The 23,718-nt window shown below is 40.7% G+C and overlaps 1 protein-coding gene across 1 annotated transcript in view; it reads right to left on the reverse strand.

The window, feature by feature from the left end:
- The window catches only part of MALRD1 (MAM and LDL receptor class A domain containing 1), a 242,556-nt gene that overhangs the window by 197,475 nt on the left and 21,363 nt on the right, over window positions 1-23,718 (reverse strand). The window contains exons 7-12 of the mRNA XM_044425030.1: window positions 19,636-19,809; window positions 15,605-15,725; window positions 14,227-14,379; window positions 13,301-13,406; window positions 10,613-10,980; window positions 9,177-9,598 (exon numbers count right to left, since the gene is read on the reverse strand). Coding sequence (XP_044280965.1) covers window positions 9,177-9,598; window positions 10,613-10,980; window positions 13,301-13,406; window positions 14,227-14,379; window positions 15,605-15,725; window positions 19,636-19,809 — 1,344 coding nt within the window. The remainder of the gene's footprint in view (window positions 1-9,176; window positions 9,599-10,612; window positions 10,981-13,300; window positions 13,407-14,226; window positions 14,380-15,604; window positions 15,726-19,635; window positions 19,810-23,718) is intronic.

A 23,718-nucleotide genomic window follows, 5' to 3' on the forward strand; every position in this document is an offset into this window, starting at 1 on the left:
ATGACTTAGTGTCTATTCCATTGTTCCCAACAAATGTGCACATCACTGACAAAATGCTTAGAAACTGGTTGAGACATTTTGTGGCCTGGTTCCCATGACACTACAACAGATTATTCACAGAACTCGCCTCAAAAATTCAACCATATTTTTCAAAGTTAAAGTGTAAATGGGGTTGTTTTCTCATCTACTCTGTAGAATAGAAGGATCTATCTGAATTCTGTTTCCAATGCAAACCACTTTAAAATGCATCTGCCAGCTGAAAATGGCAAAACTCATACACTATTATATATACCAGCCTCCAGGGAACTCATTTACCATGAAGCTAATTTCACATCTCATTTATTATCTGAATTAGGATAAATAGTTCCTGATTTCTCCAGCTCTAAGAATTCTGCAGATCCAGCTTCAGTGGAACTTACAAGGGTGATACGTACTTTATCAAATACAGGTTTATATTAGGAATAATTATTTTCAAAACAAGAATTATACATTCTATCTGATGCATCATGTACACTATATTTAAGAGGCAACTAGCAATTATATTTTCAGCATTGAGCTCTTCAAGATTTCAGCAAAGATGTCGCTGAAACTATCGGAAGACATGCAATACTAAGTCTGTTGGCAAATACTGAAGTGATTCCTGCCCACAATAGGATGATTCCCTTTATTCTTACCAATGCCACCTTAGCTTCTGCTGCTTCACAGAATGTATGCAGTTAGGTTATGAATTATAGATTTAGAATACATGTTTTATGGGAAGACTTTTAAAAGGGTTCAAATGATAATACACCTTTAATTGCTCACTGGTCACTTTTAAAAAATGGGAGAATTGCAGATTCCTTGATGGTGTGATGACTTTAGAAAATGCCTGCAATTACTTTGCATGGACATGTTTTCTTTCTTTCTTTTTGTAGGCATGACACCCATACAAATTCCATTGATTTTTTTATTTCTCATTTAAGATTCAGGCCGTTAAGGGTGCAATCTTATGGTAATGAAAACCAACAACATGCTTTTTAATAGGACCGTCTCTCCATGATGTACAACTGCAACAACACTCACACGGAGTATGTCCTGTGCAAATGAACTGGGAAACTGGTGTTGTCATTGTTGCCACTTGTTGCCAGTGTTGTTTCTCCTGACACCCAGGCCTTTCCCAAGTATTGGTTGGAGAAATATGTACTGTCCTTATGCTTCCCCAGAACATTGGATCAGGCATGAAACCACAACCAATGGAGTAGAAAATTTATAGGGACTGGAGCTGCTTCTCTTATACTGCAGAAGTCATATACTTCTCTCATACTACTTGCTGCTGTTGTTTTTGTTGTAGATCAACCCCTGTTGCATTTAGGTTTTATTACAAAAGAAAAACAGGGAACCATGCTGGTTCAGAGGTAGGGGGATGGTACATGAGTGATGTGAATCCCAATCCAATTCCAGCCCAGCCCACCCTGATACCTAGCAGACATCTTTATGTGCATCTGAATGCAGCATCATGTGTTATGCACCCAAACCAGTGAAGGAAGCCACCTAGAGAATAAGTTAGCCTTTGGCCCCTAGACAATGTACGACAGGCCATAGGATATTTTAGATTCCCAGTTCCATGGTCAGAGACAGTACACCGACGTCAGAGCTGGGAATCAGAGCTCCATCTCCCTTCCTGCTCAAACTGCTTCAGAAACAACTGTTTTGGCCACCTCTCCTATGTCAGAAAACAAACTTTAGAGAGGGCGAATGATATAGGCTATTATCCTGGGATCTCCCCACATTTCTTCCTGCCTTCTTGTTTTGAAGAGTTGTCACTAGAGTTGCCTTAGATATTTGTTCCTGCAAATACCAGCACAGACAGATTGCATAAGAAAAAATAATTGGACATAACAAGTAAAATATCTTCATCTATATCTCATGCAATTTCCTTTCAAAATTTAATGAATCAGCTATCCTTTGAGTAATCACATAAGACAGCCTATAGCTAAAGCTATCTTAAAAAGCAAATGCTAGATAGGTAATAACTCATTAAAGCGTACTAAACAGTGGAGGAATTGAAAACTTTTCAAATGGAGATAGGTCCATCATTCCTTTAAACAACACAGAAGCCACAAAGATGAAAAATGAGATAAGATATACAGAAATATGATAAACGCAAAGCAATTAATTTTATTCTAGTGTTTCAAGATTAAGAAAATTGACTTTAGAGTCAATGTCATTTTTCATCAGGTTGTTGCTGATGCCAAAAATAAGGGCAATTTTTCATTTCAACATGGTAGGAATGAAATCAAAAAGTCTTTGGATTGGAACTAATTAGAAACTTATTTCTCTTCTCCCTGCTTCTTGGACAGCGGCAAAAAGTCTGCACTGAACCCAATATGTATTGAAGCTTTAGTACGTCTTATCAATAAAAATGTTCAAGATACAAATACATCTGAATGCATATAACTCAATATAAATATCAATATAGTAATTAATGATAAATATTATAAGTAACACTGGAAATCATAGCAACAATTCTGAACACATTTTCTGTCAATTTATTGTTATGCAATAAAAAACCAGATGCCATATAAGAGCCTAAAAAGGAGAATAAGCTGTAGCCACAGGCTCACAATCAGAAAGTATGGTAAAACGAATGCCCCCAATTGCATATGAAGCCCTGCACTTTCAAGGAAGACAGAAATTTGGTTGCCAAAGGTCTGATTTTAAAGGGGAACATTGTCTAGTAACAGTTCTTTGTTCCCACTGTTTTCATGGAGATGAAATTCTGCTGAAGTAGCTGATATGATTAAACAAATATACTGATTAGGGGTTTTTGTTTGTTTGCCTGGAGCAGCCTTGTTCTAGTTCAGAGCTTGCTGAAATGACTCTGTGGGTTTGTGGACTTCATTGGACTGATTTACTAAGATCCTTACATTGTTTTGATGACCGTAGTGTTGCAGGGCAGCCTATGGAGATATTAACATCCCTGTCTGCTGAATGTGCTGAAAAGAGATAAAAGGAACAGCCTGCAGAAGGACTCCCCAAAATGAGAATGATCTAGTCCAATTAGTTTTAGGTGTGCTGATTTAAAACAAGGTGACACAAAAGGTCTCTTAGATCCATTGATTCAAGGATGGCCTGCCTGAGGAAGCCATGCCCCAAGCCACCTAGAAAAAGTCTAGGGCATACTTTCATCTGAAGATCAATAAGACTGGGCATTTGTAGTAGAGAGGAGTACAGCCCATGGGGAGGGATGGGGACTGGAGGCTGAAAGTGACCCCCAGACACCCTGAAGTAGTGCAGCTTTGATATATTGACTTACTTCCTCTATTCATGGATGATAAGACTAGGACTGGCTCCTAGTCATGACACCCGAACATTATTTGCAGTATCAGAGGAAGTTTCCATCAGAGCAGTCAGGAAGGAATAAGAGCAGGAGAAAGCTATTGCATTTATGTTCTGCTTTTACACCTGCAATTGGGGGATTTCATGTGGCTTTGTGGGAACAGAAGGTGGACTAGATAGACCTTTGGTAAGATCTAGCACTACTCTCCTTATGTTCTTAAGCTGGGAATAAACTTCAATAAAACACAGCTGAACTTCTTCTGAATAGATATGTATAGGATTGCATCATGGATTCCATATTAAATTTAGGCAATATGAAACTTATCCATAATTCTAAAACAATAAAGCATCCAACCAATTATTTTGCTGCACAATAATATTTTCCCAGTATATACTTAGGACTGGTGCCTACACATTAAGTTTCTTCCAACTCAAATTTTGGTTATCTAACCACCAAAACAAATTTCATCTGTAGGATGTTGGAGGAGTCCAACATTAGAGGACTCATGAATAAATATTTGGTTATTTAAATAGGCTGCTCCTTCAAGCGCAAAAGGCTTCTCAACTCAGAAATGTTATGTAAATTATTGTTGCATTTTTTCTGTGCAAAGTTGCATATTAAATTCCCATTGTTGGCATTTCAGCAAATTTAGTTTAGAATATATAGATAATGATAATTACAAAAGCAGCAGGGGAAATCAACTTATGTAGTGTTTCTATGTATAAATAGTACTTTGTAGGAGTCATTAACAAAGGCCTTCAGTGATTATTATGGAATAATAAGAGATCAAAGGCATTTTAGTCATATCTTTTAATTTGGCAATGTCACATGAGGGCAGTTAACTTTATGCAGAACTATACACAACAGGAAAAACAAGTTTCAGAGATCTGGGACAAGCGATATGTGATGAAAAATACCCTTAATATCAGCCTTGACGAATCAAGTATCTTCTATAGCTATTATAGAAGTATTAACAAACACCTTTGTATAGCATGTTGTCCCTGAATGCCTAAAAACACTGGCAAATTTTGTTTAATGCATAAGAGCAACAAAGGAAACTTAAAAGAACTGTTTGAAAAAGAGCACCATTCAGCAGATCCCAGGAGGCTGATCTCCAGATGATGGAGGATGCAATCCAATGTCCCTCCATGCTACATGTACATAAGCCCCTGAACTCCTGACTATCACCAGCACATCTTCTCTGGGACAAACGTACTGTAAAGTCTTAACCAAGAGATCACTGCTGTAGCTAACAATAATTCTAGCATCAACTGGAAATAAATGGTGCCTCAATTATAAGAATTGCTGCCATAAAGATCCTCAGTGAGGCATTTGTCCACAATATATGAACTTGAAGGTGATCAAGAAAGAGAAAAAAGATATTGAGTGAGCTGCCCTTAAGTGATTCTTTCAAGAATAGAGTATCTCTTTCCCTTGGCGACAATATAGGAAACTGCTAAGCCCAGAGTGGGCTGCAGGCAGCATTTCGCTTCCGTCATGAATTCACAAGGTGATTTAGTCAAGCCACTCTGTTTCAAGCTTAAAAGGGCAACAATATTTTATTTATGTATTCCATTTATTTATTTATTATTTAGATTTATTTATTTATCAATTTATATCCTGCCTTTTTCCTACAAAGGGCTCAAGGCAGCTTACATCATTCTCTTCCATCTTATCCCCACAACAACAACCCTGTGAGGTAGGTTGGGCTGAGAGTCTGTGACTGGCCCAGGGTCACCCAGTTGGCTCCATGGCTGAGCGGGGACTAGAACCCAGATCGCCTGAGTCCCAGTCCCACGCTCTTAACCACTACACCATGCTAGCCTAATACTAACCCACTTTGCAGAGGTGTTCTGAAGACACCATATATGAAATGCTTTAAGAATTTGTGATATGTACATGCTAACTCTAACATCAGTATAAATATTTTACAACAGTGATCTTAGCTACCTTTTCATCCCCAAAAAAGGCAAGGTACATAGATTTCTCCGCCTCTGTCCATTTTGTCCCATCAACAACCCTGCTGGACAGGTTAGGCCACCCACTGAGAGCCTCAGGGCTGCATGGGACTCCCTGTTCCTACTCTAGCATTCCATCCATTGCATCACACAGACATAATGCAAAAAGTAGTACGTGTTGTTTATCATGATGGATCAAGATCTAAACATCACAGGAGAGATTATCAGTGGGCTATGTGTTAAAAATATAACTGAAGTCAACAAAATTATTATTATTATTATTATTATTATTATTATTATTATTATAACATTTCTATGCCGCCCCTTGCCGAAACCTCGGGGCGGCTTACAACATGATAAAATACATTGAAATACAATAGTACATAATAAATTACCATTAAATATAACAATACAAAAAATGCATTGATTTACAAATACAAAATTAAAATTATCAGTATAAAATAAAAATATAGGAGGAGAAAGAGAAGGAAGAAGAAGTTGCCCAGGCCAGATCATATGTTTTAACAATTGAAATGATGTTTAAATAAAAAGGTCTTTACCTGGCGCCGAAAAACCAGTAACGACGGTGCCAGGTGGACCTCTTTGGGGAGTGAATTCCATAGGTTGGGCGCCACTGCAGAGAAAGCCCTCCTCCGGGTACTTACTCTCCTAATTTCTTTCATGGAGGGTTCCCGGAGAAGGGACTCTCCCGCAGATCTCAAAGGGCGGTCGGGCATATACGGACGTAAGCGCTCGTTCAGGTAGCCAGGACCCAAGCCGTTTAGGGCTTTGTAGGTCATAATCAACACCTTGAATTGGGCCCGGGCTTCAATGGGAAGCCAGTGAAGTTGACGGAGGACTGGAGTCATGTGAGCATAACGCCCCGTCCCCGTCTATAACTTGTCTTGAAGCAAGACACCATACCAGTTTCTCTCTTCTGCTTCCTGTACAGACCCTGTGACACCTACTAGAGAGTAAACATCACTGAATGCACCTGGACTCACCTAGACAGGCATGCATACAATTGCACTACACAAATCATTACCCTGGAAATTCCAAGTCTGGACATAAGGTATTTAGAGGGGACACCTATAAGCAAAGTTATATGTTGAAGGCATTTGGTGATGAAGGAGTATATGTAAAGTGATGCAATTTTGTTAGCTTTCCAGAGTGAAATCCAGTCTTGAGAACTTGTACTGTAACCTTATGACAATCATTTTAACTGCAAAATTGTAAAAAGTTTAAATGCAAAGATACTTTACTTTTAGAAATCACAAGTATAGGAAGAGGTTTGAAAACCTTGTACTTATAACATGGCTGAAATAAAAAGTAATCCCTGTGAGAACAAATGTATTTTAATGGCACATCACAAGATATGAGCATATGAATGTTATGGGACTAGAAGTATCTTGTACCCTTTTATAAGCTTGCAAAACAAGTTAGCCACTTCTGTAACTCTTGTTATTGTACCAGCTCCCTTTTCTACCTCACAGCATCCTATAATCACACTCATCCTTTTGTAGACGTCTGTGTGTGTGCGCGTGTGTGTGTGTGTGTGTGTGTTGGGTGGGGAGGGGGCGTTTCTTAAATTTGGGCTTCAACTGGAACAAAAGGTTGGAGTGTGTGTGAGAGACAGAATTGTCAGAAGCTAACAAGACATTATGAAGGAAACAAGCTCTTGATCCTATTTCTACAGGCCCCTTTGCCAGTAGAATCAATTGTGGGTGTAGCAATTCAATCAGGAGGCTTCCCTGGCTAAAAAGATCATTCCTAAAATTGTCAGCCAAAATATCAATTCTTGCGAAATCTTTCTGTATTGCACTTTGCTTACAGTATTTTCAAAACAGAAAGAAAAATGCCTTGAGTTCTTCAACCCTTCACTGCGAGAGAAAACAAAATGTTTCTTCACTACCTGGGAGTTACATCTATCCTGTGCTTACATGTGGGAGAAAGTCCAACCAAATCACTTTGATCAGGATCAGGAATTGCACCAGAATGTTTATGGACTGCAGTGACATAATCTACATAGTTATTCATTCTGAACTCAAAGGGTGAAAAGCTATGGCTGCCGAACTTCACAGCTATTCCATAACAATCAGGCTGGTCCTTCTAACATTCATGGCTGCAGTATGGCCAACATCAATGAAAGCTGTGGTCTTGAAGGATACTGATAGAAGCCTGAACTCATATGTAATCAGAGTGGAACACTGGTTAGCCAACATTTATATGAAGAACTGCATCATCTTTAGTACTGCCCCTGTATTTTTTCTGTTTATCAGTTGCAAGAATGGTGTGGACAAAAGCAGAGACGGTTCAAGACAGAGCAGCAAATGGCACCCCTCAGCCACTCAAGTCAGCGTACCCAAAGCCAAGCCAAATTATTTTCACACACAGGTCAGAAAATCCCAAAAGCACTTATCCAAATCTGTAGCAATAAAAATACAACATATTGCAGTTCTTTCGTTATCACTTTTGAGGCACACTGCTTCTGCTGCCTCAGAAAGCACCTTGCCCGGCCTCATGGTGGGGCTGGCCACAGGGAAGTTTCTCCTATACCTCTGTGCTAACATATAGTTCAGCCTACATGGAAGTTTGAGGGTGAAAGTACAAATGTTCCTGTCCTATATATTCTTCTTATTAAAAACATTTCTTGGCCAATATTCAGGACAGGAGCTCTCCAAAGCGGATATAAGCAGTAGTGCACACCTAGCAAATAAATAAAATAAAAAGGCAGCTCCATGCACAGCTCACAATCCATTCTGGGTATCGTTAATGCATCAGTGACTGAGGCACAAACAACGGTCCTTTCCAAATAAGGCAGCAGCTAGTAGAGCAGCCCAAAGTGATAAAAAGCAGGCTTCACCGGTTAGCCCAGAGTCCAGATGACTGCCATACTTGGTAGATGGTGGAGAAAAAGGAATGGCCGATCTAAGACTAATTATAAATTTCCTGAATAGTTTCCTGATCCAAAGTGCCTCCATGTTGTCTGGATTAAATCTCAGCTTGCTTACCTTCATTTAACCACCCCCGACCCCAGCCTACAGACAATGGTTTGAGAGTTCTACACTCTCCCCAGGATGTGTGGATGGAAAGGAGAGGCAGGACTGAGCATCACCTTGTACACTGATAGCACTTCAGCCCAAACCTCTTGATAACCTCCCTTGTAGATGTTCAAAAGCATAGGGAACAGTGAGGTTGAAAGTGTTCGTACCTGGTAAATGTTGAAGAGAGGTTCATGGGCTTCAAAGTAACATAAGTTTGTCCATCACACTGTACCACTGCACATAAAAGTAATCGTTTTCCTACCCAAACCCCCAGTGAGGATCACAATGCTTGAGCTCACCCACAGCCAGTGGAAACACTGGGTAAGCTAATGCTGGGTTCCCCTGCCTCCCCTTCCTTTTCTTCTATGCCATATTTGCAAGCCTGAATTCTAGTCCGTGACAAAACATGGTTTGCTCTTTTGCCTGCACTTGGCAAATTATGGTTGGAGCAAACCACAGTTAGCTTGCAAACCAGAATCCAAAGCTCCCCTCACACATGAACAGGGGGTGAGGATTATGGGATGCATGTGTCTGAGATGAATGGCTGCTGGTGTTCATTAGGCTAAACTACACTTTATGTCTGGGTGCAGTCCTTAAGAGAATTCGAGCAACCTCAAGTTTCACATGAGCATTCCTTGTCTTGAACAATTATGATACACTTTGGTGAAAGCATGAACAAAGGGTGCACCTGAACAGCTGTACAAAAAGGATTAGTTCAAGGGAAATGTGATCAAACAGTCAAACTTCCATTAGCTCAAAAACAAAAGATGGGGAGGGAGGAAGAAAAATCTCTCATATGATCTTAATGTTTCATTTCACTCCAAGCAAGCAAATCAAAGACGGAAAGGACCATACCTGGAATGGCTCTGAGCTAGTAATGTAGAGCACTTTTCTTATCCATCTGTTGCCTTGATTACCAAACGTGTGCCAGAGCAGATGTCCTCTTGTATTGCTCACCACTCTCTGGGAAACAGCCAGCCTGTAAATGTGCTTTCCAAACATATGATAATGAAAACGAAAAATGCAGCTTTTGTTGCCATTTGTAAAGGTAGAACTAAAGACTGGACTTAGCAGAGCTGCTGTGTTTTGGAACACCTGTGGCTCTGAAGACTCCATGTAGAGATAGTGCCCTCTTACTGTGCCCAGCGTATGATCTTTCATTGGTCCTGTGTTAGGAGTGGAAGTCGGTCCTTGGTTTCTGGTCCAATTGAAGTCATCATTCAAGTCTTGCTCCCAGTTGCAAAGCCCAAGCTCAAAATTGCACTGCAGCTCAGGGGCTGAAAGCAGATAGACAAAGCAGTAGGTTTTACATACCAGAGGTATCCACTACCTTTTGGGGACAGCTGACATTCCCCCAGCTTGCATGCACAGAACATTCTGTGCAGCTCTAGATTCTTCAGGAGATACAGTGAGGTGGTCGCCACCAAAAGCTAGCCTATGAGAAGAGCTGCATCCCTACCTGTGGCAGTAAACCATGTTGGTTTATTTGTTTGTTTTAAAGGACAGCCACTGCTGCCACCTACTCCCAATAGCTACTCATCACACCGTAAGGCCTTTCGAGATTCCCCTACAAAATTCACCCCCTTTGATGGAGGCAACAAATTTGGTGATACCAATTTCAGCCAGTCCACAGAAGTTCAAATGCCTTCCATATCTGACCTAGGGAACTTCCAAAGATAAACAAGTGACAGCCAATTTACTGTTAGTTTAACAAGAGTATAATCATTGCAATATACTAAATCCTTGTGTTCCTAATGCAGAAAATTCAACTGATTTCATGTATATCCTCAACTCTGCGCTACTCTTGCATTCTTGAGGCACCATCTAAATCAGGGGTGGGGAATATGTGGTCCTTCAGATGTTGCGTAATGATTGCCATTATCCTTGATCAATGCCCATGCTGGCTTAGGCTGATGGGAGCTGGAGCCCAACAAAATTTTACATGTTTTCCACCCTTGCTTCAAATATTTATTGACTGAGGAATAAAAGTGGTAATTAGAAAGTGGAAACACTACACCTTAAATAAGGGTCTATGCAAAAACAATTCCCAAAGAGGAACTGTGTAAATCTAGGTGCCACAACAAAAAAATAAACTCTGTATTGCTTATATGAAAAAACAGTTTCAACAGACCTCCCTTTGCTTAAGGTGCAACATCTCCCACTTCTATGTGCTCGCCCTGAGGCAGGTCTGCTGACACAGAAATGAGTATATTACAGTCAGAGAAACAGAGACTGGTGGTGCACTTGAAACTGGCCATGACAATTCAAGAGAAAATGTTTCAGTATCTTACCACATTCATCCTCATCAGATCCATCTCCACAATCATCAACAAGATCACACAGTAACAAACTGTCGATGCACGCTTTTGAGTCTCGGCACCAGAAATTATTGGAACCTTCACATTTTAATTTTGGAGGCGGCAGTGCACAGTTCTCAAATGTTATATCATCAATAGCTGAAACACCTTCATAAAATCCAAGGCTGACTTTATCTAGATATAATTGAAAGGGCTGTGCAAGGCGGCCAAGCTGAATTACTGCCTTTGACCACTGATCTCCTTGATTGTAATATATTCTCCAGAGGACTGTGGGATCTTTTACTCCATCAACAAGCAATCGCATTTCTGCTGCTCCAACTGATAGCCCATAATTGTAATACCTGGGAGGTATAAAAGTCAGGGTCAACGTCAGCAAAGTTAAAGCACATTGATAATATGAAACTGCCTTATACATATAAGATTTTCTTTCCTTTCCCTTTCTCTTTTTTGAGAGCAGTATTGTCTATTCTAAGTAGTAGTGCATCTTCCATTTTTAGGTAGAGTTCCTTCCAAACCCTGCAACTCAGGGGCCTTTTTCATTGCTAAGATTGACAATTTTATCCTTTATCACTTGATGCATGTACAAAATGTGCATTTTGGTGGTCACATTGAGCTATGGGCTCTAACTTTTGTGACTGTGGAAAAATCAACTTGTGGAAAAATCAAAAAAACTTAGGATGATGCCTCTGTGAACATGATTGTTACACCCAAACATACAAGCACAGTGTGTGTGTGCTATGTCCTTACACGTTTTCTACTTTTCCTCTAATTCATCAGGGACTATCACTTCATTAGAGTGAAAAATATTGGAATTGTGATACATGGCCTCACTCATACTCACCAATATATGATTCAGGCCAAGGACGGTTTTCCTCCTAGATCATACTGTCTAGCAAAATTAAAGATTTACTGCCTTCCTCTCCATCGGCCAGCTTAACTCAACTGCATAACTCAGGGCCAAACTAGACATGATGTCAACTAAGTTACTTATACTCACATCATTTAAAACAGCATGTAGGGTGGTGGAACACTTTCCAGTCCTCCCCTCTACCATTCATTCTGGGATGGAAGTCTCAGGTGGCACCAACTGAAGCATCTCACCTGGCACATGGGAAGTGTAGCTGCAAGATCCATGTAAAATGGATCTTAGGGTATTTTATTTTTTTGAGAGCAGCACTGTCTATTTTAAGCAATTTTATTCAGGATTGCAGGAAGGGAGCAAAAACGTAAACCTTCCCTCCCCATGCATAGCAGTCTTGATTAAAACTGCATCCTGCACACACTTATTATTTCTATTATTACTACTACTATTATTATTATTATGCTCATGCAATTGCAAGTGATGCATTCAGCACCATGTCTAGTTTGATCTCTAACTGCATTATTTGCTCACGGGTATCATTTTCTAGAGCACTTGATATGCCAACTGTTTCTTGGATTGCACTCTTTAACTGTGTGTGGGGGAAACAGTGAATTGACAGCCTTGCCTTCCAGTGTTAGTTGGTCTAATAGTCCTTTCCATTGTTGCAAGAGTATAGAAATACATTTACGTACATAAACCAAATGCTGTGTCTGTATAATGCAGTTAAACTAAATAGAATTATAGCTGAAATGAGTCCAACCAACTGGAACTATTTAAAAAGCATGAGATCAGCAGCAGTGGAGTATCTGTTCTTAAGCAGGCTTTAGGTTTGTTATTTTTAACCATTTAGATACTCTTGCATTTAAGAGAACTTCTTTGGAAGGAATTAAAAGAACCATGGGGTTACTGAGACAGAAATAGCTAAGTTGGATAAAAGGTCTTCTATGAAAGTTTGAGCAGGATAGAAACAATGCCAACTTATACTAAGAGAAGTTAATGGGAACAAAAAGGCAAGGAAGGCAAACACCCAAGAAACAAAATATACATAATTTCTGGATATGAAACCTAGAAAAGAACAGCCAAGGAATCGCAGACATGAACTAGTGATTCATTGCTTGGTCCTCTCACCGCTTCCAGTTCCTGCTTCCCTTTACATGGGTTGCAAGGAGGCTGGGAATAGTGGACCAATAAGACTCAAACAGACCAATTAGTTCAAACTGTACTTAATGCAACCAAAGTGGACAGGATTGGGGAGTGATTCCTGAAAAAAGCCCATGATGAAATTCAAATCCATAAAAGGATAGCGATTCTGTTTTGTACATCAGGATAAAACCAATAAAAACAGAATCTCACCAAAGCACATGCAGATGCAAAGTATTAATGGAATACTATAGTATAGATTTTATTGTAAGCCATCCAGTGACGAAAGTGATAGATGGCCTAGAAATACCCTAAATAAATAAATAAGTGCATTTAATTTACTTTCATCAAAGTGAATAATTATGAAAAGAATAATTATGCTGGAGCAGCATTGAAAGACACTCAGGTAATATTATAAAATATTGGCAGCAGGTCACTATCAATGTCTAAAGTTAATACATATTCTGCCATCATAGCTGTAAATGCATCCAAAAGCTTTAGCTTGGGGGAGGGGGGTGAATTTATCTACTCCACGCAAAAATGCAAACATTGAACTATATTACAAAACAAAGCATATACTATGACAAATGCTGCCCTTGCTTTCAATCCAGAGGCAGTCATGTGTTCCTGTAAACATAAAAATCAAACTTCATTCATACCAGAAGGTCATTGTGCAAGCTGATCCAGCCTGGCTGAATTTTGGACTTTGCAGTTGTGCGATCTGTGAGATACTGCTGCTGTTCCTCAGAATGAACATAAAGTGACCTGTTAAGAGTGGGTAAAAGGATAAAGCTATTTTCCCCAAGTTCCTACAGGACAAGACATACACGTCCCCACCTGCAACCCTTTAAAAATGCACTAACAGAAAACCAACCCAAATCATTCCCATGCTTGGATTTTTGTCTCATTTAAGGCACACACCTATATGGGTTTAGGCAGATCACAACTCCCAGCATTCCCCAACCAGCCAGTGAGTTGCACCCCTAATTACTGAGAGCTAGTCTGGTGTCACCAGGACCCAAAAACCTCAGCAGCCATGGACTTTCCTTTAAATATAGTTTTTCTTGACATTTTGGTACGTTCCAAACGGATGTATCTGGTAGCCACTGTGGTAACAATCTTCTAAATGAGCCCCAATGTAGAGTCATCCCAGGGGATTGGTGGGAAATTAAATTGACGATTGCTCCCAGAACCAGATATCCAGACAATACGCATTGGAGCAGAGTTCTTGTTGCCTGCCACTGCCACCAGCTAAGCACACCAGTGGCTTCCACCAAACAAGTTATCTTATTTTTCGCTCTATAAGATGTGCCTGACCATAAGACGCACCTAGTTTTTAGAGGAGGAAAACAAGAAAAAAATATTCTGAATCAAATGGGCACATAATCACAGGCACATTCCCAATCACTTCCCCATGGGCTGCACATCTGACAGACATACTGCACACACATCTTCGCTCTATAAGACGCACAGACATTTCCCCTTACTTTTGAGGGGGGAAAAGTGTGTCTTATAGAGCAAAAAATACGCTAATTTTGTTAAGAGACCCAGTGAAATCCAAAGCTGGCTCTGCTAGAGCACTTACCTACAGACTGGTTATACGTGTGATCATGGGGTGGAGCTTGTTTCTGGAAAGCAGGGGCGAGACTACTTCTTGAACTCCTTATCCAGTCAAACCCATCAGCCTCGGCCATTTCCAGCCAGCCACAGTTGCTCTTTTCAAAGTCACATTTAGCAGCTGAAATACAGGTAGAGATTTTCTTCTGGTTTGCGTCCTTTTACCTAACAGCAAATTTATTTACCGAACAGAATATCAATCAATCAGAGCCTCTTCCAACTTGGTGCCTTCCAGATGTTTTGGACTATAGTTGCCATCATTCTTGACTATCTGGACCTGATGGGAGTTGCCATTCAAGACATCTGGAAGTCATGAGCTTGGAAAGACTGACACAGACAGTTGGACCAGATGCAACTGGAAGATCATTTAAAGGTGCATTCAAAAGGGACTTTCAGTTCATGGAAGAGGTTCCAATAGAAGCTTTCATGAATAGAAGTGGGGGAAGATAACTTTCAGCAATTATCTCTGTGAGCCCCTCCCACATTAATCTAGATTATATTCCAATGTTTTGGAGCAGAAGCTTAAAGAACAAACAGCCAAATCTTGGGAGGACCCTTTTCCATGATCAGAACACGGTCCACAAAAATCTGGATCAACCCATCATTTTCAGAAAGTAACACCAAATTCCATGTTTTGAAAAGTTCATCTCTAAAAAACATTTTTAATTACTTTCATTCTCAATTTTAGTTTTAATCTGAGAAGCAGTGACTAATATCATACAAAAATGTCAACAGAGATTCTGAGTGAAAGCGTTTCACCTTTCAGTGGTTTGTCTTAATTAAGTGATGTTCCTAATGAAATAATGGAAACCAAGCCATGAGACTGTTGACATGAACATTTAAAAGATCCTTAAGCATTAAGCAAGAATTACAAATCAATGTGTTTTCACTTACAGCACAAGGCTTCATCACTGCCATCTGGGCAATCAGGTGTGAAATCACAAAATTTGTCAGATGAAACACAGTCTCCATCCTCACATGGCAACAATCCAAGTGGACAATAAAAAGATGAAGATGCATTGGTTTTCACCTTTGCTCCTACTTCAATAAAACAATCAATAATTTTAAGCTGTTATTGCTACTGTTTCAAACCTCAATATACATCTGAGAATCATATACAGAAAAACATCTTTCAGATTTTGAGAACAGAAAAAGCTATTGGGCATTCTTAGTTCAGAGGTAGAACACATGTTTTGTAGCAGGAAGTTCCAGGCTCTATATTTCAATTAAAAGGATGAAGGGGTAGAAGATGGGAAAGACCTTTTTTGTGAAACCTCAAAGAATAGAGAAGCAAATTGAGACAGATTAAATCAGCTCACTCAACTAATTTTAGAACATTGCTTTGCCCTTACCTTCCTTGTAGGTACTTGAAGATACATTATAGCTAGCCCTACATTCTTTTGTTATACTGATATCATCCACAGCAACAACAGCTTTGGCTTTTGGAACAATGGCTTGTAGAATGATCTGTGAGGCCAATGAAATAAACTTATTAAATACTACATTGACAAGTATAAACACCTTTATATTTATTATTTTCAATACAGTGGTCAAATACCATTTGTAACTGGCCTGCTATCTAGCAAATTATACAACTGAGACACCAGTTCACCAAGTCCTAAAACCATCATCCCTCCTTCCCTCCTACTCAGGAATATCATACCAAAATAGGGAACTCTATGGTTTCCATTAGCATTAAAGTTCTTATTGTACTACTTATATTATACTTGTAGCTGTTCTGACAATGGAAATTTATGGTAATTGAGTTTCCTGCATGGGCAGAAAGTTTCAAGAGCAGTTTAGGGAGTAAAATAGAAGGCTGAGAAAGAAAGGAGTTAGATAATTTTGTGTGTGCTTGTTTTATTATTTTATTTGGCTTTTGAAGGACATGAACTGTTACTGTTACATAATAGAAACATTAAAACACTGTTATTCATCCAGTGTAGCTTTGGGGGAGTCAGAAATCACATGAACTGGAGCTGGTAGTTTATACAGCATAGGGGTACAGGGTAAGAGAAAAGAAATATCTCAAGTGGTGGCATTGGGTTGCTCATGCCAGTGTTGGACTTCTTACTTCCATAAAGAGAGGCATCATAGTTATCAGGTATTAAATACACTCACAATCTTTTCAACACAAGTCCAAAATATTTATAATGACAGAAGCAGAATCTGTGGTCCTAAATAAGTAAGTCCTGCTGAACTCATACTTCTGAATTTCAGAATTGTCAAGGGGAACCTGAAATTCAATGAAGTCATATCGTGGTACACATCATAAAATCCCAGGACACAGCTTTTGGCTTCAACCCTTTCTGTAGCTCTATTTCCAAGCAGCTTTTAGTAGTGAGTAGAATAATACTGCCCTGAAAGCAATGCCCAATGTTTTGTAGCATATCCCATGACATGACATCGTTGCGTTGGGGTTTCTCTTTGACCATTCTATTTTATTTGCCATGGAAGGAAATCAAAGTGCAATGACAGCATGCCATGCACTTTTCATGACCAACAGGAGCAAAATTATGCCTATTTTAAAAGGCAAAGGTTTCACCATGACATTAAGTCCAGTCATGCCTGACTCTAGGGGGCGGTGCTCATCTCTGTTTCCTAGCCGAGGGAGCCAGCGTTTGTCCGCAGACAGCCTCTGTGGTCATGTGGCCAGCATGACTAAACACCGAGGTGCACGGAATGCTGTTACCTTCCCACAGAAGTGCTAACTTTTTATCTACTTGCATTTGCATGCTTTTGAACTGCAAGGTTGGCAGTAGCTGGGACAGAGTATGGGAGTTCACCCCATCTGCAGGTTCGAACTGTCGACCTTTTGCTCAACCAACCCAGCAGCTCAGCGGCTTAACCCATTGCGCCACAGTAGTAAAACCCACTCGTTATGACAGGGTTTACTCCCAGGTAACTGTGCATTGGATTGCAGCCTAACCATTATGTTGCAGGGTGGAGAGGAGAGGTGGAAAAGAAGCAACTGCCACACACCAGCTGCAATTTGTGGCTCTGGTGTGGTATCCCCCTTTGGAGAAGGATAGCCTCCTAGATCAACACAGGCCCTCTAAGTGGGTAGCCCTTCTCTCCCGATGCTGTGTCATGGGGGCAGGGATCCAACTGTCCTCCTCCTGCCCTCTCCCCTCCCTGCACTTCCAGACCCTATCGGTACCCAGGGCCTGAACATCTGGGGACAGCAGCCTTGAGATGACCTCACCCTCCACCATCATCTTTATGTCCACACTCCTCCTTTCCCAGCACTCACAGTCTTCATCTGAGGAGTTGGTGCCATCCTGGCCATGGAAAGTGCACCAAGAATCAGTGCCTCTTTCATTCCCAGCACATTGGAAACAGCAAGCATGGGGGCAATTGCCCCACAGTGTCACGGGGGTGCGGGGGGGGGGGCAAAGACTTAAAGCCTCCCTTCCTCTACAGTTTTGCCTCTTTCCCAGGCACCAAGTCAGACCCCATGACAAAAAGTCACAAGCAGTTTGGCCCAAAGAAATCTCATGCAACTTCCACACCTCTGCAGAGTGAATGACAAGAGGGAAAAGCTGAGCATGGAAAAAGTACAGTTGAAGACTGCTGAGTACTCTGAGCAAAGGCGATCCATTTCGCAAAGCACAAAGAGCCAGCCTTCACCGAGAAAGGGGTCTCAAGCAAAAGAAGAATGACAGGCAGCTGTATTATATTTAGGCTCCCCCACATTTCTGTGGTCACCTTGTCTCACACCACTGGACACAAATATTCCATGGAAAAGGGGGGGTGGGGGAAATCCAGCAGCAGGGACAGAACTCCTCCTACAGGTAAGACAGTCAGAAGGCCACCATGAGGCAGGGAAAGGGCAATCCAGGCAATATTATCCAAGTCCCAGTTCATGCAGCAATACCGCAAACAGACATGTAAGGGTCAACTTGCTTGAATTATATGCAGTTATTTCTTCAATGCAATTGTTTGAAACTCAATTTAATCCACCGTGAATTCATTTTTGTCATCCTTGCTAAAGCCAACAAGCATTTTCACATGAGAAATAATATCCACCATGATATTTTGTATAAACACATAATGGCTGCCAACTAACAAATAAAGACACACTTTATTGCTTGGGACACTGGAGGGCTATGCATTGCACTGCAGAGAAATACTTCTAGCTGAAGGGCCTCAGAGAAGTTAAATATAACTAAAGGCTGATGCTTCAGAACAGAAGCCTCTCTTGTGAGAAAAATATTGATGGTGTCCTGGATGAAACAAAGCGGAATTGTGAAGGAGGCACATCTATTAAGGCATATTAGCTCAACTGCAGACTCTGGGTCAAAATCACAAGAAAAACATAGCAGTAGTGGTTTAAGATTTGCCTTCTTTGGATAGAAATATTCAGGAACCACCCCTCACCCCGGCAAGAATGAGCAGAGAAGGGGTCTTTGGCTTTTTGTAATTATGGCATATTATTAGTTTACATAGCATGCCTATTGCCAAGGAAAAGGTATTAAGTGGGGACACATTATGCAATACCATAAAAAGAATGACTAACATGGATGTACTTAAACAACCATTTGGAATTAAAATGGCTGAACCATTTCCTATAAACCCATGGATTCATTTTTGACCCCAAAACAATTTTAAGCAGCTTCTGGCAGACATTCCAAACTTCAGTCAAAATTACAGAACTTTCACTCATATACACAATCATAGGGTTTTCAAACCTTGCAAAAGAAAGAGATACTCCACATTTCAGTCTGACAGCTTTTTTAAAATGTTACTTATAATACTTGTGTACCTCCACCACTGGGAAGCTCTTCCTACCACATTATACAGCTTTGCAATACATCCTAACCACCTGTGATGGAGTCAATATATACTGAAAATTATAACTGGGCTTCTCAATTAGCATCTAGAAAACAGAACTGCCATCTTTGTTCTAAATTCTACTTATGACTAGAATAAACATGAACTCTTGAAATGTGAAAATCTCATTTCTGAATAATCTACAATCACTTTTAAGCCATTGTTACTTTAGATATGCAAGCTACTAATCAGCAGAATTCCCTTTTATTTTTAATTTCAACTAAAGAAATGCATTGGGTTGAATCCAGATTTACAAATCATTTGCATGTTTACTCAGTAGTAAATCCCATTGCCTCCAATAAGTTTGACTCTTTAGTTTGTATGTTTAGGATTGCGTCCTGCACTGGTTGATCCTAAATCCCATTTATTAGCATGAGACTCATGACAAATTTTGCATGAATTGCAACTGGAATTAGGTGCAACGAAACAGCCTGGGTCCTGGGTCCAACCTAGTACATTTCATGCTTTGAAGCAAACTGGTAACAAAAATACAAATGTGAACAAATTCTTTGCATACTTTCATATATTGTTCTTCCAGGATTACCTGAAAAGGTCCCGCAATTATCCCAGCAGTGTTCTTTATAAGAACAGATGCTTTTGTCCACTGTGCTGTGCTCTTGAAAGGTTGGTTGTGTAAGCTTTGCAAATCCATATCAACGGAACTTCTAATGAAGACTGTCAGGTGGGAACCTTGAGACAACTGATACCAAAATCTTATCTGTTAGAAGGATATTTAAAATGAAAGTATGACCACCCTGCTAACTTACAGGAATATTGAGAGAAATATATATCATGGCACATTAATCCACTCTGCATGTTTGCTTTGTACTGATTATCAATCTAATGTACAGATTACTAAGCAGAAATCCTCTACCAAGCCTTCCCTGAAAATCACTTGGCTCTCTCCAGCGTCGCTGTCAAATACAGAACCTACAATTATTTCAAATTTTTAAAATATCAAATTGCCTAGTTGATCTCTGCTTCTGTTTTCCACCAATCAAGGAACCTGTTTTGTTCATCCAGAATCTTGTATTAAATTAAATATGTATGAAATGTCCATTAGTGTGTACAGGTATATTATGAAACAACTATCAGTGGAAACAATTATGCATATGCTTCAGACAAGACAAATAGTCATACATTTGTCCATCTGTAGGTGGCATCTGCACATCATCCATTCAAAAAAATTAAAGTATATTAATAATATAAACTCCAGGGGTTCACCCAGGATGGAGAACAGCTGCATTTCACATTTCCAAAAATGGAGTATCAACCATTGTCTTCTCCCTTGCTTGCTCCCAGTGGGCCAAGAGGCACTGAAGCCATTAAACCACTTGACAGAGCTCAAGCTGAATATCTGCAAACCATCTTCCACTATATCATCTTAATACTTTGACTATGCAGACAGCATGACTTCCATATCGAGAAAATCTGCTTCCCTGCCCCTTCCTCACCACTTACCTACTTTTTGTAATATCTTGTCTGATGAAGAGCTCTGTAAAACGGGAAAACCTGCACAATTTTGTGACCTTTCAGTCAGCCTGATAAAGGTACCTCACTAACATAGATGGACATATACTCAAAGCTCAGCTGAATACTCCTAAAAGGCCAGAATAGAGCTCCCTTCCAACCTGGTTTCCTCAAGCAAAAGCACTAATTTTTAAAACTTTACAGGAGGAAGATATGTAAAAATTTATGTAATGGTAGCAAATGTCGCATTGCATTTCACAAATAGTAGGTCATACCCTTGGTCTAGATCCTTTATTATGAAACACTGGGACTGATTTACCCAGTATTGCGAAATCATTGCTTAGGAATGTATTGATTTGTGTTAACATCGTATAGGTAAGGCAATAGAAAATTCCCAACCAACAGTGGTGCAGAAATGGTTATTCATGTACTTAGATTCAGCAGAAATTGATAAATTAAAGTATTAATGGAAAATAAGTTTACAATAAATAATGTAACAGACAAATAGATGAACTTCTTTGTATATTCAAATGTGCACTGGTGTTATATACGAAGATTTCTGTAATTTCTGTTGAAAATTCCTTTGTGTGTTTTCTTTCAAAATAAAGAGGGAGGGATATGGGGAAAGGGCAGCAGAGAGACTTCAGTTCACAGAGGAGAGATTTCACAAGCACCCCTCTCTATAGCTGGAGTAGAGCTATGTCAGGTGGACTTTGTGGGAATGGGAACCCATCAGATTTCCTGGGCTGAGGCCCCTGGACTTCAGTCTGCTTAGCCATGGCTGTGAGTCCATGTTCCCGGCAAGCATACCCAGCATTTGGGTGGTGCTCCCCAAGAACCTAGTTTTTTCCCTCACATTTAAAATTTTTTAAAATATATCTACAATACTGTCACATTACTATCCACAATAAGACAGCTACTATAATCAGTTATTAAATGGTCTGTTTCTGTGCTATTAAAACTTGCTAGTTGAGAAATAAAGGTGATCAATTGGAGTAGAATAGAATAGATCAGCTGATCTACTCTATCAAACCCCCAGAAATAAATCAAGAATGGATACCAGATTCTAACAAAATCATCTCTCTTTATTTCCCCTCTGGCCAAATGAAAGCGGGTGGTCAGCTTTTCCATCAATGTCACTGACCATATCCTACTGAGATATTTCATAAATGAGAGCCCTTGGGCATTTTCTCAAAACCTTACAATCTCAGCTCCTGTAGCTCCCAAAAGTATTGCCAACAGTTCTTTACAATTCAGTCCTTCATTCTCCCCAGTAAACAATGAAAAAAGTAAGAGTTTCATTACAAGTTACTGTTTGTTGTTTTAGCTTATTCAACCACTTTATTACTTTCTGCCAATATGGAAACAGAGCAAATCAGAAGGGGTCTCCTCAGCCATCTAGTCTGACCCCTGGCTCCAGCTGGCTCTGCTCATGACATGCATACCGTGTGCATGCCCAGCCTATTGTTAAACACCCTCAGCAATGGGGCTTTAACCACCTCCTATGGAAGCCCATTCCATATCCCAGGGGTCCTAACTGTCAGAAAGTACTTCCTGGCATCCACCTTGAATCTTGGTTCCTTGAGCCTGGCTCCACTGGAACGCATCCTGCCCTCACCCGCAGGGAAAAACAGGCCATGACCCACCCCTGTGTGACACTCCCTCATGTACGTATATTTCTGGGCAAGGTGTTGAAGCGGGTGGTGGCGGGACAACTCCAAGCACTCTTGGATGAAACTGATTATCTGGACCCATTTCAGTCTGGCTTCAGACCCGGGTACAGTACTGAATCTGCCTTGGTCGCCCTGTACAATGACCTGTGCAGGGAGAAAGACGGGGGGGTGCATCCCTGTTGGTTCTTCTGGACCTCTCAGTGGCTTTCGATACCATCGACCATGATATCCTTCTGGATAGGCTAGCGGGAATGGGGGTCGGAGACACTGCTTTGCAGTGATTCCACTCCTATCTCAATGGCCGATTCCAGAAGGTGGTGCTGGGGGACTATGGCTCTGCACCATGGCAGCTATGCCATGGAGTACCGCAGGAGTCCATTTTGTCCCCTTTGCTGTTTAACGTCTACATGAAACCGCTGGGAGAGATCATCAGGAGGTGTGGGCTGCGGAATCATCAGTACGCTGATGATACCCAGCTCTACCTCTCGTTCTCCACCAATCCAGGTGAGGCAGTGGCTGTGCTGAACCGGTGCCTGGCCGAGGTAATGGGCTGGATGAGGGCCAAGCTCAATCCAGACAAGACAGAGGTCCTGTTGGTTGGCGGATTGGACTTCAGGGAGGGTGAATTGAACCTAGTCCTGAATGGGGTTGCACTCCCTCTTAGGGACAAGGTCCACAGCTTGGGACTGCTCCTCAACCCAGAGCTTTCACTGGAAGCTCAGGTGACAGCGGTGGCAGAGGAGTGCTTTCTTTCAGCTTCGGCTGATCCATCAGCTGCGCCCCTACCTGGAGAACGACTGCCTGGCGACAGTGACACACGTGTTGGTGACTTCCTGACTTGACTTCTGTAATGCGCTCTACGTGGGGCTGCCCTTGAAGACGGTCCGGATACTTCAATTGGTTCAAAATAGAGCTTCCAGGCTGCTGACGGGGACTGGACGTTGTGTTCACATGACTCCAGTCCTCTGTTAGCTTCACTGGCTTCCCACTGAAGTCCAGGCCCAATTCATGGTGTTGGTTATGACCTATAAAGCCCTTAACGACTTGGGTCCTGGTTACCTGAAGGAGCACTTACGTCCATATATGCCCGCCCACCCCTTGAGATCAGTGGGAGAGGCCCTTCTCTGGGAACCCTCTGTGAAGGAAATTAGGAGGGTAAGTACTCAGAGGAGGGCTTTCCCTGTGGTGGCGCCCAATCTATGGAATGCGCTCCCCAGAGAGGTCCGCCTGGCGCCGTCATTATTTGTTTTTTGGTGCCAGGCGAAGACCTTTTTATTCAAATGTTATTTTAATTATTAATATTATTTATTCATTTTATTCTTTGGCCAGGGTGACTTAATTTATATTGTTAATTTATATTGTTTTATTGAATTATATTTATTTATGGTTTGTGAGCCGCCCCGAGGCTTCGGCGAATGGGGTGGCGTAGAAGTCCCCTAAATAAATAAATAAATAAATAAATAAATAAATAAATAAATAAATAA

The sequence above is a fragment of the Varanus komodoensis genome, unplaced genomic scaffold (genome assembly GCF_004798865.1).
Source record: "Varanus komodoensis strain SLA01 unplaced genomic scaffold, ASM479886v1 scaffold15, whole genome shotgun sequence".
Classification (NCBI taxonomy): domain Eukaryota; kingdom Metazoa; phylum Chordata; class Lepidosauria; order Squamata; family Varanidae; genus Varanus; species Varanus komodoensis.